This window comes from Mustela putorius, unplaced genomic scaffold (assembly GCF_011764305.1).
Source record: "Mustela putorius furo isolate JIRA1106 unplaced genomic scaffold, ASM1176430v1.1 tig00003834_pilon_pilon_pilon, whole genome shotgun sequence".
NCBI lineage: Eukaryota > Metazoa > Chordata > Mammalia > Carnivora > Mustelidae > Mustela > Mustela putorius.
This window is the reverse complement of record NW_025421987.1, coordinates 96,134,911-96,154,283: the sequence shown is the minus strand read 5'-3', so window position 1 is coordinate 96,154,283 and position 19,373 is coordinate 96,134,911. Positions and strand designations below refer to the sequence as shown.

At 40.0% G+C, this 19,373-nt stretch overlaps 1 protein-coding gene and 1 pseudogene across 3 annotated transcripts in view; one reads left to right on the top strand and one right to left on the bottom strand.

Moving 5' to 3' along the window:
* UBXN7 (UBX domain protein 7) overlaps nucleotides 1-17,829 on the bottom strand; it is a 61,696-nt gene extending 43,867 nt beyond the window's left edge. The window contains exons 1-2 of one of the 3 annotated variants that reach the window (XM_013052637.2): nucleotides 17,704-17,814; nucleotides 7,302-7,368 (exon numbers count right to left, since the gene is read on the bottom strand). Coding sequence is in view for 2 of the 3 variants with exons in the window: in XM_004745349.3 (XP_004745406.2) it covers nucleotides 17,704-17,776 (73 nt within the window). In the remaining variant the exon portion in view is untranslated. Of the gene's footprint in view, nucleotides 1-7,301; nucleotides 7,369-11,807; nucleotides 11,831-17,703 lie in introns of all 3 variants that reach the window. The other 2 variants (XM_045088758.1, XM_004745349.3) reach the window with 2 other exon arrangements.
* LOC123394437 lies at nucleotides 16,697-18,443 on the top strand (annotated as a pseudogene).
* Nucleotides 18,444-19,373: the final 930 nt, after the last annotated feature.

The window sequence follows — 19,373 nt, the reverse complement described above, 5'->3', positions numbered from 1 at the left end:
TCTTACTAAAGGGTCACATTAAAATACAGAATTCCCAAGCAAATTAACAGTACCTTTTCCCTTTTAGGATGAATGACTTCTTTTTAAAAACCTGTTTGTTTACTTTTTACAATGTTAGCTGATTAGTAAATACACAAAGCTAGAAAAGAAACTATCAGCATTAAAACAGTGGTCCTCCTTCATAATAAAACCAAACTAAATAAAGCATGTCTTTAAATGAACCAGCTATATATTTGTTAAAAATTGAAAAAATGATAAGGAAAAATGAAAGATTACATTCTAGAAAGTTAGAAATATTTTTTTTAAAAGAATGCATTTCAGTTAGCATTTGTTTCCATTAAAAAGAAAGCATTTTTTTAAAAACAAAGGGAGAGAAGTGAGACGGGACATACTGTCAAAACTATAACCAAGTCAAAATCTGGAAGAAATGTCAACCTTCAGGGCCACCTGGGTGGCTCAGTCAGTTGTGTCTAACTCGATTTTGGCTCAGGTCATCATCTCAGGGTCAGGAGATGAGGCCTTCATCCAGCTCAGCGCTGGGCGTGGTGCCTGTTTAAGATTATCTCTCTTAATTAAACTCCCTCTGCTCCCCCACCCCAACTCTCGCTTTCTCTTAAAAAAAAAAAAAAAAAGTCAATCTTCATCGTTCAGAACTGACCCTATACACATTTATTCATTTGTAAAGCCAATACAGTCATCAGATGCAATGTAAATTGGTAAAGCCCTTTACAATAGCAATTTTATAACATTTATCAAAAAGCACTCCTTCTTTTGACCTAGTAATTTGGGTTCCTAGTCAAAAATAGACTTCCTTTTTTTTTTCTTTAAGATTTTATTTATTTATTTGACAGACACAGATCACAAGCCGGCGGAGAGGCAGGCAGAGAGAGGGAGAGGGGGAAACAGGCTTACTGCTGAGCAGAGAGTCCAATGCAAGGCTCGATCCCAGGACCCTGAGATCATGACCTGAGCTGAAAGCAGAGGCTTTAACCCACTGAGCCACCCAGGTGCCCCGACTTTTTTTGTTTTTTTTTTAAGATTTTTTTGAGCAAGTGCATATGCGCAAGTGTGGGAGTAGGGTAAGGGGCAGAGGGAGAGAATCTTCAAACAGAACTCCATGCTGAATGCAGAATCCCAGGAGGGCTTGGTACCCTGACCCATGAGATCATGACTTGAGCTAAAACCAAGAGTCAGATACCTAACCAACCCAAGCACTCCAAAAGACTTATTCTTTTATCTATTCCATATCAAATACAAGCATAAATATATGTCCATATACATGTCCAGTATAGTTTCAGTTAATACTGAAAAACTGGAAACATAAATGTCCAACAGTACTGGAATCTAAGCTGTAGAATCTGTTTGTTGGAACATTTGTGATCATTAAAAGGCATTGCAGGTTTTCCATCTGAAATGACTTTACTTCTACCAGAATCATGTACCTTATAATTTCCTTCTAAAAGGTGTTTGTGTGTGTGTGTGTGTGTGTGTGTGTGTGGTCTGAAAATGTCTTATTTTGTTATCATTCCTGAAAGACAGTTTTACTGGACATTCTATTTTCAGGCTGACAGCTATTTGCTCTCAGTACAGTAAAGACAGCATTCCAGTGTCCCCTGGCTTCTGTTGCTGCTGCTGGGAAATCAGCTGCTGTACCAGAGAAAATATTTTTATAGCAATCTGTTGTTTCTCTCTAGTTGCTTTTAAGATTTTCTCTGTCTTTGGTCTTCTGCAGTTTCATGCTAATTTGTCGTGGCTGATTTAACCATCTCCTTGGGTTTCACGGCACTTCCATCATGTAAGAATTGCTATCTTTTATCAATTCCAAAAAATTCTCAGCTATTTCTATTTAACAATTACCATACTCCTCCATTCACACTCATTTTTTCTGGAACTCCAATTAGATAAATGTTAGAACCCTTCACTCTATCCTGTGCCAGTCTGTTCTTTTTGTAGTTGTTGCTGTTTTTTAATTTCTTCACTGGGTTTTTAATTTCAGTTTATTTTTTATAACCAGAAGTTCTGTTCTTGTTTTTTTCCTAATATGCCTAGCTATGTTTCAGACCCCTCCTTTATACTCATATACTTTTCATTTCTTCAAACATATTGATCAAATTTATTGGAATTACTAAGACAAAACAAACTGTCTGCTGTCTGTGGGCGGTCATCCTCTCTTGTTTCTGTTGGCTCTTGTTCATGTGCCATGGTTTGTGTGCATTTCGTGATTTTTTTTTCCTGTGATCTTATTTGCCTTGGATTTTTAATTCTGTCAATTTTTGAAGCGAGGATTTGATCGATAAATTCTGCAAGGCACCTGTGGGCACTACCAAACAAAGACCATTTTATATTTCTTTAAGATTTCATTTATTTATTTAAAAGAGAGAGAACAAGCAGTGGGGAGAGACAGAAGGAGAGAGAGAAGCAGACTCCCTGCTAAGCAGGAAGCCTGATGCAGGGCGCAATCCCAGGACCCAGAGATCATGACCTGAGCTGAAAGGCAGATGTTTAACCAAGTGAGCCACCCAGGAGCCCTAACAAAGATTTTAAATACATTTTTAATACATTCTTGACTTAAGTAATATAAGACCTCATAGAAAATGTGATGCTATAAAGACCCTTGTTATAAATTCTCAGTGACTATCTCCTGCCACTCTCCAACTGCCAAGGTTGTAACAAAGTCTGTTTCATGAAAGGGAAGGAAGGGTCTCCTATCAGACTCTTTTCCCTAGGAAGACCACAGGCATTGTTTCCTGTTTCCTGGGCCCTATGAGGCTATCAAAGCAGAAGCTTAAAGCCATTTAATTTGGTTAGATTCCACCAGGGTAAAGACTTCCTTTAAATCTAGCTAACATCTGCATTCCCAATTTCATTTCATTTTTAGCCTCAGAGTATTCCTTACTTTCTCACCAGCCCAATGATATATTTTGAAAAAAAATTTCTAAATACACATTTCACTTAGGATTTTTCTCAGCAAGAGGGTTATTCATGATCTCTCTTGTTTACCCCCACTGTCAGAAATGGAAGTGCTGATTCCCCTCTTAATATCTTTCATTTGTCTTCTCTTTTCTATTCTTTTTTTTTTTTTTTCCAGGTTTTATTTTTTTATTTGTCAGAGGAGAGAGAGCATGCATGTGCACAAGCAGGGGTAGTAACAGGCTCCCAGCTGAGCAAGGAGCCCAATGCAAGGCTCCATCCCAGGATCCTGGGGTCATGACCTAAGCCAAAGGCAGACACTTAACCAACTAAGCCACCCAGGCGTCCCTCTGCTATTAGGGTTTTTTTTATTGTTGTTTTTTTAAATATTTTATTTATTTGACAATCAGAGCGAGAGAAGGAACACAAGTAGGGGGAGTGGGATAGGGAGAAGCAGGCTTCCCGCAGAGCAGGGAGCCCGATGTAGGGCTTGATCTCAGAACCTAGGGATCATGACCTGAGGCAAAGACAGACGCCTAAGGACTGAGCCTCCCGGGCGTTCCTATACTATTAGTTCTAAGGCCTTAAATGAAGCCCACAATACTTTTTACTTAGATTACTACAAAAGACTCTTAATTGATCATCATTCTATCTTTGATGTTGTTGCTGCAGCTATGCTCCAAAATACAAGTCTGATTCTCAATCTCTCTCTCTCACACACACATCCACCTAAAAGTCTTTAACAGCTTTTTAAAAAAATAAATAAATAAATAAAGCCTTTTTAATGGCTGACACCACAGTATACAGTATAAATTCCAAAATCCTTATGATCTGGGAAGTCCTTCATGATCAGGCCTCAGCTCATCTCTCTGGTTTTCCCTCTCTTCTTACCCATCCTACACAATTCAGTATAGTCATACTGAATTACATGCTTAGAATGTCCTTATCCTCCTCATCTCCCCTTTATCTAGTTCATGCATGCTCGAGAACCACCCTGTCACTTTGTCAATCTGTGTGCTAAGCATTCTCCTCACTCCCATCCCTATGATACTCTTCTTTTATATAGGTGAATATACTACCAAGTAGTAAATGGTTTACCTTCTGGCTCCAAGGAAAGAGCAGAAGCTTCTTGAACACAGGGATTGGCTTCTGTCTTGGTATCCCCAGCATGCAGCACTGTATTTGCTTGCATATGACCAATGTCTAATAAACTGAGTTAGAGCTATCTCATAGTACTTCAGTTCACCAGTTGATCTACCATGGAAAGGAAAATTGGGCTTCAGCCAAAACAACACTTTCATATCCTTTGAATTTTATACGATGTGCATATGTTTAATCTTTTACTTTCATTTATAAAGCAATATGGTTATGCTGTGGAAATGACAAACAACAAATGGGTACTTAAGATCTATCCATGTTCTTAAGATTGAATTTCCAGAGAGAGCATCACATATAAATTTTAAAAGTGCTCTATCTCAAATAATGTAAAGTGAAAATCACATGCTCAAAAAAAAACCTGTCAGATGATGGAGCAGATACTGCTGTCTGATAGCTGACAAAGACATATATCTAAGATGCCAGTGGAAAACAGTGAACAAAATTATTTCATGAGGGGTGCTTGGCTGGCTCAGTAGGTAAAGCACGTGACTCTTCACCTCAGGTCATGAGTTCAAGCCCTACGTTGTGGGCAGAGTTTACTTAAAAAAATTTTTTTTGAGGGGTGCCTGGGTGGCTCAGTGCGTTAAAGCCTCTTCCTTCAGCTCAGGTCATGATCCCAGAATCCTGGGATTGAGCCCCGCATCGGGCTATCTGCTCAGCAGGGAGGCTGCTTCCTCCTCTCTCTCTCTGCCTGCTTCTCTGCCTACTTGTGATCTCTGTCTGTCAAATGAATAAATAAAATCTTTTAAAAAAAAGATTATTTTTTTTAAAGATTTTATTTATTTATTTGACACACAGAGACCACAAGTAGGCAGAGAGAGAGAGAGAGGGAGAGAGGGAAGCAGGCTCCCCACGGAGCAGAGAGCCCGATGTGGGGCTCGATCCCAGGACCCTGAGATCATGACCTGAGCCGAAGGCAGCAGCTTAACCCACTGAGCCACCCAGGCGCCCCAAGATTATTTTTTTTGAAAAAAAATTTTGTCTTGAAACACAAGTGGATAAACCATGAATACATAATATTAGGATTTAATGTTAAGTCAATTTAAAAAAAATTACAAAAAAAGCATCTGATCATTTGACCTAAGTCCCTAGAAATTTGCATATTTATGTTAGTGAGAAATCTTTCTGGGAATTGGACAGAGTTGCCTTTCACATAGGATTTGCCATACATCTAGGTATACATATGGTCATTTTAGTTACACAGGCCCAGGGAGGCTTTTTCCTTTAAAAAGGCTTCATATAGGGTGCCTGGGTGGCTCAGTTGGTTAGGCAACTGCCTTCAGGTCAGGTCATGATCCCAGAGTCCCGGGATGGAGTCTCGCATCCGGCTCCCAGCTCCATGGGAAGTCTGCTTCTCCCTCTGACCTTCTCCCCTCTCGTGCGCGCTCTCTCTCTCTCTCTCAAATAAGTAAATAAAAATCTTTAAAAAAAAAAAAAAGGCTTCATATATTACTCAAATTTAAGAAATTTCCAACACTTCTCTCTCCTTCCACTGCAAACATCCCATTAGTCAACCAACAATTCCTAAGGTTTCCGTGTAACTGAAACCACTTTGACCCATCATTTTTGCTCTATGTCCATCGCTATAGTCTTCATTCAAGCTTAGGTCATGATCTCAGGGTCATGAAACTGAGCCCCAGGTTGCGTTGGGCTCCACACCCAGCGGGGAGCCTGCTTGAGATTCTCTCTCCCTCTCCTCTGCCCCTCCCCCTAAACACCCACTCTCTCTCTTTAATACATAAATGTTTAAAAAAAAAATTCCAAGGGTGCCTGGGTGGCTCAGTCAGTTAAGCATCTGCCTTCAGCTCAGGTCCCAGGGTCCTGGGATTTAGTCCTGCATCAGGGTCTCTGCTCAGCAGGGAGCCTCTTTTTCCCTCTACCTCTCCCTCTGTCAGCTGCTCCCCCTGCCTGTTATATCTCTCTGTGTCAAATAAATAAATAAAATCTTTAAAAAAAAAAAGAAAGAAATTTCAAAACACAGACAAACGCAACTTTTTGAGGGGAAGGAGTTCAAATATCCGAATAGCCAACTTTAGGTAATCTTGGGCCAACACCAGCACAAATTTGATGAACAATTTTGGGACTTACGTGCTTCCATATTATCTGTCATAAAACCTGAGGCTTTGTTTTAGTGCCTTCCTAATACCTTTACACTGTATTTCTTAAAGGCTAGTCTGAAAGTCCAATATCTATTGTATTCCACTTTAATGTACTTATCAACACAGCAATTCTGAAAGTTAAAATGTTCCTGTAGGTAGACCACTCTGGCTGCTTGTTCTAGCAGAGAGATGCATGAACTGTTACATTTGCCTCATAATGAACCCTAAAACCAGCTTCACAAGGCATCCACTAATCTTTTCAGAGAATAACATCACTGAATTCGTATCATTTTTGGCTATCTTTCCAGGTGCTCAACACTGCACAAAAGCACCATAAAAAGCACAAAGAATATGTTGGTAGGAGAGTGAAACTCCCTCTGCCATAATGGCAACCAATGCTGGCTGTTTTCACTCCTTCTGAAATGTGTTCACAAAGAAATTAAACTTAAAAATGACCACTGCATACAAATAGGGGTTGTCATCTTCTCTACCAACTTCCAACTATCAGAACTCCAACTGACTGGGAACCCTTCAGAGAATTTGTGGGCTCTAAAGTAAAATTTAAAAACGTATGAAAATCAGGAACTTGTAAAGCCAATCCTCAGCCAAGTTCATAGGTCAACAATATGGTCTGCTTAAAAGTCCTTTTCTAACTGCCTACATTTTTTTTTTCACTTTATTATGTTGCCTAAAATGCAACCACTGAAGAGATTTATTTAGGTTAACAAACATGCTTATTTTTATTTTTATTTTTTAATTTTTTTAGAGGTGCAGGGCAAAGGGAGAGGGGGAGAGAAATCTTAAGCAAACAACGCACTGAGTGCAGAGCCAGAGGCAGGGCTTGATCTCACAATCCTGAATCACGACCTGAGCCAAAATCAGGAGTCAAGATGCCTAACCGAGCCACATAGGTGCTCCACCTTTTATTAATTTCCTCATTAGATGTTGAGCTACTCCCTAAAACCCCGTAAATTGAGGAAAAAAAATAAGAGATTAAGGGAGTTCGGTCAGGAAGAAAGAGATATGAGTAGCTTTAGTACCCAGGTGCCTTTTGGAGGAGAGCTAAGGAAGGCCTAAAAGAAGTGCTGCACTGGGGTGGGAGGTACCTTAGGGCATGAAAAAGAGACTGGGTACCTGAGGATAGAGACACCAAACAGCTGGAATGAAGATATCAAATTTTTCCTCTGGCCAGTCCTATACACTGTAAGGAAGAAAAAACATTCTTCACGTTCCCTTCAGTTCCCAAGCTAGGGAGTATAGTATAGATACTAAAAGCACGGATACTACACAAATAAACCTGAGTTTGACTCCTAGTCAAGTTGTGTGACTTTGATCTTATTACTGATTTCTCTAGCTCTCAGTTTCTTCAGTTACAAAATGAGAATATTACCAACTTCATGAAGTACTTGTGCAGATTAAGAAAACTCACATTAAAGAACCTAGAAAATAGGCAGGCAGAGTAAGACATCTCAGTTTTCTTTCCTTCACTCATCTGATACTATGAACATGTCCTTCGCTCATGTTAAATATACTCATTCTGGTTTATTTTTGTAAAGCAGGAATATAACAAAAAATATCACTCCAAAAAAAAAAAAAAGAAGGCTATAAAGAATGAAACAATAACAACAGAGATCTGCTTTAAAGAAATGTATAACTAAGCAGCATTCCAATATGACTGAAAAGCATCAGAAGGTGTTGTGGTGGCAGTGGAAAATTTAATAAAAGTGTAAGTAAGTATTCCAAAATTTCCTAGGACTAGAGGTTTATTGAACTATAGATTAAAATAGAATTTATGAAAAGGGATTCTACAGGGAGTGACTTTAAGACACAAAAATAAAGCTATTAATAAAGGAAATAATAACTGTGATATTTTGGGGGCAGATGGTGTCAATACTTGAGGCCCAGAATTGCCATCCTATTTATAATCCTTATTTAGCTTTTTAACACTAGAATCTAAGCTGTAGGCAGCGTATCCCAGAGACAGCCCCATCATACCTCTGTTGACAATGTGACCGGATAACTTGCATCACTGGCACTTGCCAGGAAACTGACCTCTAAGAGTGTTCAAAAAGAAAGAGCAGGATGCCTGGGTGGCTCAGTGGGTCAAACAAACCTCTGCCTTCGACTCAGGTCATGACCTCAGTGTCCTGGGATTGAGCCCCACATCAGGCTCTCTGATCAGCAGAGAGCCTGCTTCCCCTTCTCTCTCTGCCTGCCTTTCTGCCTATTTGTGCTCTGTCAAATAAATAAATAAAATCTTTAAAAAAAAAAAAAAAAAAGAAAGAGGGGGTCTCTACCTATGAATATTTTTTTAAAAGGAAGCACATGCTAAATCCTGGCAACTCAAGAAGGCAGTATTTGAGAGGGACCCAAGAAACAAAGTACACCATTCACTTTCTTAAATAAAGCCAAATTATCTGAGTCATCTTGCTTGTATAATCATTCTTAATGTATCGGTTGTATCACTTAGTGCATCATTTTAGAAACATAAGACAATGGAGAGATAATTAAAGGTTCCAGTGGTTCTTAATGTTGGGAAGTAGTAGAGCATTTAGTAATGTGAGAGACCATTTTTGGTGTTTCATGACTGGGGACTGGGGGAGCACAGCTGGCGTTTAGTGGAGAGAAGCCAGGGATGCCATAAGACTTTGAAAAATGCCTCCTCTTCCCCCAAAGACTGCTCACACCTTCATTTCAGACTTATGACCTCCCAGAACTGTGAGAGAATAAATGTGTGTAAAGCCATGCAGTTTGTGGTAATCTGTTTCAGTAGCCAAAGGAAATATATACAAGCGCTAATTCTTCTGAAATGGATAGAAGGGTCCTACACAACAAAAACAACTGTCCAAACCAAAATGCCAATTACACTCCCACTGAACTAAATAGGAATATGAAGTGAAGGTTAACTGAGAAGGCAGAGAAAAAGTGTAGAGAGCTAAATGGTATAGGGGAAAGGAACAGTGATCAACAAGTTTAATCAAGTTGCAAGTTTTACCTATATATTCAGAGGTAACAACTATTTCTGATAGGTCAGCTATAGAAAATTTGAACTTCTACCTTATTATACTCAGAATAAAAAACATATCTTTTTTAATGGGGGAGGGACTAATAACACAAGTTTGCAGATTTAAACTATCTGTGCACTTGTTTAAATAGGCTTATTTTGAGGTCTCAATATTATAGGCAGCAACAGGATAGCTTAATCTAACCCTGCATCTTACTGTGTTCAGGTCGGTCTAACAAAAATACCTTTGACTGGGTGGCTTAAACAAATACTTCTTTCTCACAGCTCTGGAGGCTGGGAAGTCCAAGATAAAGGCTCCAGCAGACTTGGTATGTGGTACAGGCTGCTTCTTGTTTCAAAGACAGCTGTCTTGGGGTGCCTTGCTGGCTCAGTCAGTAGAGCATGCAACTCTTGATCTTGGGGTTGGGAGTTTGAGCCCTACACTGGATGTAAAGATTACTTAAGAAAATAAAAAATTTTGAGGTGCCTGCATGACTCAGTTGGTTAAACAACTGCCTTCAGTTCAGGTCATGACCCTAGAATCCCAGGATCTAGTCCCACATCAGGCCCCCTGCTCAACAGGGAGTCTGCTTCTCCCTCCGACCCTCCCCTTTTTCATGCTCTCTTTCTCTCTCATTCTCTCTCAAATAAAGAAAATATTAAAAAAAAAAAAGAAAAGGAAAGAAAGAAAAAATTCTTTTTCAAGTATATTAAAAAAAAAGACAGTTGTCTTCTTACTGTGTCCTCACAGAAGGGGGATGAGAAGTCCCTGGGGTCTGTTTTTTAAGGATACTAGTCCCATTCTTAAGAGCTCCATTCTTATGACCTAATCATTTCCCAAAGGCACCCACCTCCTGATACCACCACACTGAAGGTTTAGGATCTCAACATATAAAATTGGAGGAGGGAGGCACACAAAAATTCAATCCATAATCTATGGCAGGAGCTCCACTTTACTATTTCTCACTACATGAACCCTATTTACCCCTTATCTTTTTCTTATTCCCTCTGTTTTAAGCCTGCTAATGGCACCGAAGTGCATTATTTAACCCAGCCTGTGGTATACAATTTACCAGTGGCTATTTCATTGCTGCTGCCTCTTAGTTCACTCTCTCTCCATTAATGACTTGATAAAGGAAATAGCCCAAAACCTGTAATGTAGCCCACATCTCCACCACAGCTGGAAGAAAGAAATCAAGAGACCTTCCAAACTACAGTAGTTCCTTATGCCTATTCTTTATATCACTTTCAAGTGCCAAAAAAAATCAGTCTCTCCACTACTTTCAAGGAACCAAAGTAGAGAAGTCAGAGAGAGAGAGAGAAAAGAAGAAAAGAAAAAGAGAAGAATCCCTCTACAGAGCCCTTATTATCCCAGAAGGATAGAAAATAGAAAAAATTAGTCTCTCCACTACTTTCAAGGAACCAAAGTAGAGCAGTCAGAAAGAGAGAAAAGAATCCCTCTATATAGACCTTATTATTCCAGAAGGATAGAGAACAGAAATGATAAAGACACAAAAGAGACTGCTTCTTAGTTCTACTTTTCTCCCAGAAATGATAACAAAGTAAGCCAGACTGTCCACCTAGAAAACAGGAGTGAGTGATAGTTGCAAGAAGTAGAGTAAAACTTAACCTCATCAGTCTCCCATCCTTAATAAGTTTTTAAGCATTCAGGAATTGAAAACACTAAAAAAAAAAAAAAGAAAGAAAAGAAAAGAAATCCAACCTTATACTGAGAAAACTAAATTTAGGAAGTATAAGAGAAATGAAATGACTGAGTTAGGGGACAGATCAACGAAGCTAATTTTTTGTTGGATCAACAAAAGGAAACTATAGTGAGGGTAGTAGTATTATGATGAAAAATGCACAGGCCTTGGAGTAGACACCAGAAATCTAGTCCCTGTTCGGCCATTACCTAAGACTGTGCTACCCAAAGTGTGATCCTCAGACCAGCTATCTCTAGTCCATGACAAGATTAAACAGAAATTCCAGTGTAAGCATTAAGAAACTTTTATAATGATAGAGTAATTTTATGTCTGTGGAATCTAATAATTAAAAGTTCAGGCTTGAAAGATTTATGGATGGCAAATTATCATATGAAAAAACTCCCAATATCATTAGTCACTAGGGAAATGCAAATTAAAACTACAATACTATACCATTACACACCTATTAAAATGACTTCAAAAAATTAAAAATACCAAATGAAGAAAAAAATACAATAAAAATAAAACAATAATAAAAAAAATAAAAGTATCAAATGGGCAACTGAACTCTCATACATTGATGATGGCAATGGTATTTGTGACCCTGGAAAACAGTTTGGCAATTTCTTAAAGTTACATACCTAGCATATAATCCAATTATACCACTCTAGATATTTATCCAAGGGAAATGAAAACTTACATTCACACCAATCGTATGCTAATGTTTTTAGTAGCTTTATTTATAATCTCCCAAACTGAAAACAGCGCAATTATCCATTCACTTAATAAATGGATAAGCAAATTGTAGCATATCCATTCAATAGTATACTATTCACCAATAAAAAGGAAGGAACTAGTCATACCACAACAATATGAATGAATCTCAAATGCAATATGCTAAGTGAAAGAAGCCAGACTCAAAAGGCTACATACTGTGATTCCATTTATAGGACATTCTGGAAAAGAAAAACAATAGACAAAAAGATTAGGCTATAGATGGGGGGAGGGACTAACTACAAAGGGGCAGGAGGAATTTTCTGAGGATGACAGAACTATTTTGCAACCTCACTGTGGTTACAGAATTGTACACATTTATCACGCTCAATACACAATAAAAAGGGCAGATTGTACTGTATGCAAATTATACCTTAATTTTTAAAAGTATTTGGGTTTATCTTTTGTTTTTTTTTTTCATTTTTCAAGCAATTAATTTTTATTGTATTTTATACAAGTACTGGTCCATGAAGACTGAAAATTAAAAAAAAAAAAAAAAAAAGGTGGACCTTCACTCCAAAAAAGTTTGATGAGCACGGTCCTGGACATATAACCCTAAGTCATTTTGCATCTCATTTTATTAACTTAGAAATTGGTCTAGATGGTTTTTAAGATATCTTCCACCAGGGTGAGTCTGGGCCACCCAGTCAGTTGAGAGTGATCTCAGGGTTGTGAGATCCAGCTTGATATCTGGCTCTTCGCTAGTCATGGAGCCAGCTTAAGATTCTCTCTCTCCCTGTTCCACTGCCCCTCCCACCCTCTTAAAAAATCTATAAATATTCAATGATTTCTGGTTTCAGGTGCCTGCACAATATCTGACTTACTGCCAAACTCCTGATGTTGGAAGTACCATTCATTACATTCTCCTAGCCTTCCTCCGAGATGTTTGGTTTCTTTATACTTTCTTCTTTGCACTGTGTCAGATGTTAGTGTTCCTTCAGCTTTGTGTCCTGGAGCCTACTGTTTTCTCATAGTACACTCTCTCCTACAAGATGCTATTCACATTTACAGCTAGCTCAAAAGCCATCACTATAACTCCTCAGCTATCACTCTTTCTAGACCCAGTCCTCTGCTTATTGAAGAGTCCACTTGAAGTCTCAGAGGCAGCAACTTATCTGAAACTGAACTAACCATCTTCTTCCCAAACCTGTTCTACTATTCCACAACCTTCACAAATAGCCCCATTACATACCTAGATGTCCAAAACAGAATCTGAGGCTTCATTCTGACTCCTCTGACTTCTTCCTGTAGCTTTGTTCCCTTATTTTCCACTTTTCTGCCACAAACTTAATTCAGTAAGGACACCAGTGTTTTTCTTGCATTAAAGCAACAGCCTTCGGGACACCTGGATGGCTCAGTTGGTTAAGCGGCTGCCTTCGGCTCAGATCATGATCCCAGCATCCTGGAATCGAGTCCCACATTGGGCTCCTTGCTCGGCAGGGAGCCTGCTTCTCCCTCTGCCTCTCTGCCTGCCTGTGCTCACGCTCGTGCGCGCATTCTCTCTCTCTGACAAATAAATAAATAAAATCTTCAAAAAAAAAAAGTAAAAGCAACAACCTTTTACTGATCTTGATACCTACCTGTTTTCCAGTATAGCTAAGCAGCTCTTTCTAAAAAATCTAAATCTGGTTATGTTACTCCCCCAATTAAATTTTTCATTGACTCCACACTACACTCAGAATAAAGCCAAGATTTAACATGCAAAGCCCTTCCTAATCTGGCACCCACCCACTTATATCTTCAGCTTAATTTACTGCATGTCCCATTAGCTATGCCCTATTCATTCAGAATGATCAACTCCCCAAATCTACTGTCTCTTCTTTCTGGTTTCTGTATGTGTGTATATCTGTCCTTCTCTCCTCCAGACCTTTGTACATGTTTCTTCTGTCAGAAACACCTCTCCTCTTTTTTCTTTGTTTCTTTTATTTAAGTTCATTAGCCATCTCCTTTAAGTTTTAGCTAAGAAATTATTTCTTCTTGGAAACCTTTACCTCCATCTTTTGTGCTCCCATAATAGCTACCTACCATTCTCCCATTGTATTATAATACCTATTTATATGTCTGTATTCCCATTAACCTTAATGCTTTTTGGTTAAAGCACCTTGTCTTAACAGACACCTTGTCTTGCCCATAGTAGTATTCCCAGGACCTGAACCATATCAGGTACACAGTAGTCTATCAATGCTGAATTTATTGGTACTCCACATCAGGCTCAGTGGGGAGCCTGCTTCTCCCTTTGCCTGCTCTGCCTGTTGCTCCCCTGCTTGCGTGCACTCTCTCTCTCTCTCTCTCTGACAAATAAATAAATAAAATCTTTTTAAAAAATCTGATAGGGCTTTTGAAAGCAGTCAACAGTCATTCAAACCCAAGTATGATGAATATCAAGGGAGATCAAACTGAATAATACCATAAAATGTAGTAGACCATAAAGTAACAGGACTGGTTTTCTATACAACTTCAAATGACTCTAATATCAATCGTAAAGGTATACAGTTTCTCAATCTGAATATTACAAAGACTAACTTCTCTTGGCTACTTGCTTATCAGAGTTTGATCACAGAAAAAATATTTATGATGTAATAGTAACTGAAACTCTTTGAATTCTAAATTATGTATACTATGATCCACAATGTAAAAATAAGAAAAAATAATAATAAAAATAAATGTAAGTATGGGACGTCTCAGTGGTTCAATGGGTTAAGCGTCTGCTTTTTGCTCAGGTCACAATCCGAGGATCCAGAATTGAGTCCCACACCAGGCTCCTTACTCAGCAAGGAGCCTGCTTCTCCCTCTGCCTGCTACTCCACCCGCTTGTGTTCACTCTCTTTCTGACAAATAAATAAAATCTTTAAAAAATAAAAACAAAAGTATGCAAACAAGAATAGGAAGATAATATGTAAAATAAATAATATTGTTGTTGTGAGGGGTGCCTGGGTGGTTCGGTTAGTTGGGCTTCTGCCTTCAGCTCAGGTCGTGATATGGGGTCCTAGGATGCAGCTGGCATCAGGCTCCCTGCTTGGCAGGGAATCTGCTTCTCCCTCTCCTTCTGCCTGCCACTCCCCCTGCTTATGCTCTATCAAATAAATAAAATCTTAAAAAAATATATTGTTGTTATGAAAGATTAGTTTTTGCTTTTTTCAAAATCATTTCATGTTGTGATTTTTGTACGTGTGTGATTTAAGTTTTTGGTTTTTTTTTAATTAGAGTCAGGGTGCCTGGCTGGCTCAGTCAGTAAAGCGTACGACTTTTAATCTCAGGGTTGCAAGTTCAAGCCCCACATTGGGCATGGAGCCTACTTAAAAATAAATAAATAAAAATAGGGGCACCTGGGTGGCTCAGTCCATTAAGGGTCTGCTTTGGCGCCACTCATATCTCAGGATCCTGGGATGGAGCCCTGCTCCGGAGAGTCTGATTCTCCCTCTCCCTGACCCTCCTCTCTGCTTGTGTTTGTACAAGTATGCTCTCTCTCAAAAAATAAAAATCTTTATATAAATAAAAATAAAATTTAAAAAAATCAGTCATTACACCTAAAGCTAATACAATATTGTCTTAACTATACTCAAGTAAAAATAAGAAAAAAATCCATCATTACTTAATACTCACACATCATATAGAGAAATCTGTTCTATTTAATGAGAAATAAGACTTAAAATTCTTTCAATTTTCTGTTCTATTTTTAAATGCCACAGAAAAGGTAAGGCTCACATTTTTTAAAATGCATTGCTTTCACCATAATGTTGAGCTTCCAGAGAAGTAAAATCTTTTTGAAAGCACAGCAAAAGCTCTTAAGGTCAATTTAATTCAGTCAACAATGAATAAATATCAAATGCCCTTTTATCATAAAAACTACAATTTAATACATGTGGACAGAACCCCTAACTTTCTTTTTTAAAATATGTGAAAAAGACTAAAGGAGTTAATCATGTGTTTCTAACAATCACTGTTTTGTTTAAAAAAAAAAATCTCCGAATTTATTTTTTTTTAATTTTTTTTTTTAATTTAAGTAATCTCTACACCCAGTATGGGACTCAAACTCATGACCCTGAGCTCAAGGGTCGCATGCTCTTGTGACTGAGCCTTCCAGGAGCCCCAGAATCCCCAGAATTATTAGTAGAAATTCATAATACATTAAGAACAATCTAAGGTATTTTCCCTTTTGCAGACTTCCAGATACCATTGTCTACTAAGGGTCTCCAACCTGATTCAGGAACAGAAAGGCCTGTGGCCAGGAAACAAGCCATGTAAGTTAGCAGACAGAAACAGAATTTAAAGCAAGTGAGACGTTTTATCTCACACTTTGGGTTTTGTTCATATCTAACAAAAATGCTGAATTAGAAAAAATAATGTGAGGTTCTGAGTTCCTGAAGGGGTGGTCGTTAGCATAGAAACGGTCTGAGATCCTGAAGTGGAGGTGATTAACATAAAAAACTGAAATTAAATAGGTGGCATCTTAAACCAACTCTAGAAAAATCTAAAAATTAATAATTCCTTCTACATCTGATTCACTACAAAGATTTTTCTATAAAAAGGTAATGCTGCCAATATTAACTTATATACACAATAATTTTCTAATTTTCCCAATAACAGCAATCTGCTTAGACACTAGGAAATGCATTACATCCTTAACAGTCCAATCACAAAAATTTTAATATATTAAGAAAAGTTGATCATTTCATTCCTCATCCCAATTTTACTGCAATTTTACTTTGCCAATTTTGACGTGATGTTTCATGCCCAGCATCTAGATAACGCATCAAACGTCTAGTTGTCATTGCAGAGCAAAAGATAAAACTAGCTTTAAATTATAAAACATCAACGCGCATACAACTGTCTGGGTAGAACAATATAAAATTTTACTTAATCAGATCTTACATGTCAAACTCTAGGTACAATAACAGTAGAAACATTCTCTGCACCTAAAAAATAACAAGATTAAGTATAGATCTACTCAGGGAACTAACATTCTAACCTCCTTCCAAAATGACAAACTAGAACTGCAAAATTACACTCAGGCACATGGAGTACTCTTCTCTCAAATCACTCCACAGAGAACTTCATCATTTGCTCCGCCCTCTAATAACTCATGCAAAAAAAGTTCAGCACCATCAGAGAGAAACAAGGCATAGAGAATTCATAGAATGGCTTAGGGCCTTTCCTCCAGGCGGTAAGAGGATCTCCGTGTGCCCTTTTCAGGGGTCCAAAGGGAAAGAATAACCGAGGATTTGGGGGATGCTGACACCCCAAAACTGACTTTCTCTCAAAGAAGTTTCTGCCGCCATCCCTATTTAATCAGCGGGAGGCTCCGGCGCCATCGTCCCAGTCTTTATGATTTTATTATGGGGAGGTGGGAAACGCCACCCAGGATTCCTCCAGGCCTTCCCTATTAAGGTTGGGGGGGGTCCCCCTCATTCTTCTCTTAAAACCTCTGTCTTAAAGGTACTCCGCAGCAACCCCCCTTCTAGCGGCCTATCCCCCAGGATCGGTAAAGGCACTGCCGAACCCACCAGTCTCGCCGTTAAGGCGGGAGGGCCCGAGCACGCCAGGGCCACGGCGATGGCTCTGAGGGGCCCAGAAAGGGGAAGGGCAGGCCAGGGACTGGGGGAGAATGACCTGGCCGAGGAAGAATGGAAAAAGGAGGTAAGAGATGCACTGCACCCCAGAGCTGCACAGAAAAGAGAAGGTGATGAAGGAGGAGGAGGGCGGTGGCCCGGGTGCGGCCCCCCACCTCTCCCGCCCCCAGGTCCCCGGGCCGGCGGGGGCGGATGAGATCGGCCCATTCCCCGGGTCTCGACTGACAAGGGGGGCGTTGGGGGTAGTGGGGGTGTCTCCCTCCACACTGTGAGGAGGCCGAGAACGAGGTATGGGGTGCGCGGGGGGGCTGTCTCCCGCCTGAACCCGGAGACCCGACGCCGTCGTCGCCTCTTCCTCAGAAGGGAGGACGGGAGCTGTGGGTAAAGCCCGAGGGAGAAATGCATGAAGGTAAGGGGAAGCCCGGGACGGAACGGCCGTCCGCTCCAGACCCCACTCTCCACCTTCCGGTAACCGCGTCTCTTACCGGTGATGGCGGTGAACTGCTGAATTAACCCCTTCAGCGCCGACGACGCCGCGGAGCCCCCGTGGGCAGCCATCTTACCGCCGCCGCCGCTGCCGCCGAACAACAACACAGACACACACGGACCGCCCTCCCCCACCTCGCCGCGCGGTTTGCGCATGCTCATTGACCGCCCCCAAGCTCCGCCCCTCCCGCCCCGCCCCCCTCGCGGCGGTCGGCGCAGGCGCACTTCTAGACCGGTCCGGGAGCGCTCTCTGCTTTCCCCGTTGGTGGGCTGCCCGGTTGCTGCCTCCTGGCAGCATCCTTTACAACCTTTGGTTCCTCCTATTCAAGCTCCAAGGCCAGTCTCACAGGCGCGGTATCTGTTCCTGGTTTCCGCAATAAACTTCGGGCTCGGCAGGTAATAGGTTCTTTGCGTTTCAACTTCACAAGTTTTATTAACAGACCCAACTGCCGATGACAGTTTTTCCTTCTTTTTTTTTTGCAGCTCCATGGTCCTCTGCTAGGTTTTTTGCAGCTCCTATCAAAATACAAATCCTACACTCATCGCACTGAAGCGTCTTTCGCACCTGCTCTCCAACCCCTAAATTAATTGCCTAGCTAACCAGTGCGACGACCCATCCAACAAAAGTAAAATACAGAACCCTTCGTGCCAATAAAGCACTGGGTGCAGAGTCTGACATACAGCAGATTTAAATAAATGATTGTCCAGTCCACTTTCCTTCAATAAATTTGTCAACCCATGTCTCCCTTCAAGGTCTCACTTCGTTTCCTCACCTATAAAACGAGGAGGTGTCATTTAGGTAAAAATAAAAATGTTTTTGTATATACAGTGTGTATATATATACATATATAGAGAGAGAGAGAGCGGGCACTGGAAAGTTGTACTCAAAAGGATACTTACTGATGACCCCTAGAGAGGGAAGCAATAAAGGGGATGGAAAAGGGGGACTTTGAGTGTTTTTAACCCTTTGAGTTGGGCGCCTGGGTGGCTCAGTGGGTTAAGCCGCTGCCTTCGGCTCAGGTCATGATCTCAGGGTCCTGGGATCGAGTCCCGCATCGGGCTCTCTGCTCAGCAGGGAGCCTGCTTCCTTCTCTCTCTCTCTCTGCCTGCCTCTCAGTGTACTTGTAATTTCTCTCTGTCAAATAAATAAATAAAATCTTTAAAAAAAAAATAAAAAAAAATTATAAAAAAAAAAAAGAATATTTATTTGAGAGAAAGAAATAGAGATAGTGAGAGAGAGCATAAGCAGGGAGGAGAGGGAGAAACAGGCAGGGAGCCTGAGGTGGAGCTCGATCCCAGGACCGCAGGACCATGACCCAAGGCTGATGCTCAACTAAGTCACCCAGGCACTCTGAAAAATTGAAAATTTTTAATAATAAAGGGTAAATATCCCAAAGCTAAACATCGATTACTATTTGAATTATCTCACCAAATTACACTAGGATTTGTTTTTAATTTTAGGTCTAGTTTTAAAACAATCTGTAACATGTTACTGTACTTTAATGGAATGACAGTAAATGAGCTAGAAGAGATAGTCAACATAATCTGATTCAACACTAGCATTTTATCATGACTCTTCTGAGATTCAGAGTTTGAGAGAGTTAAGGTTACAAAACAATAGGGCAGAGCCTAGAATCCCAATTCCTTGAATCGTAGACAAATGTAAATG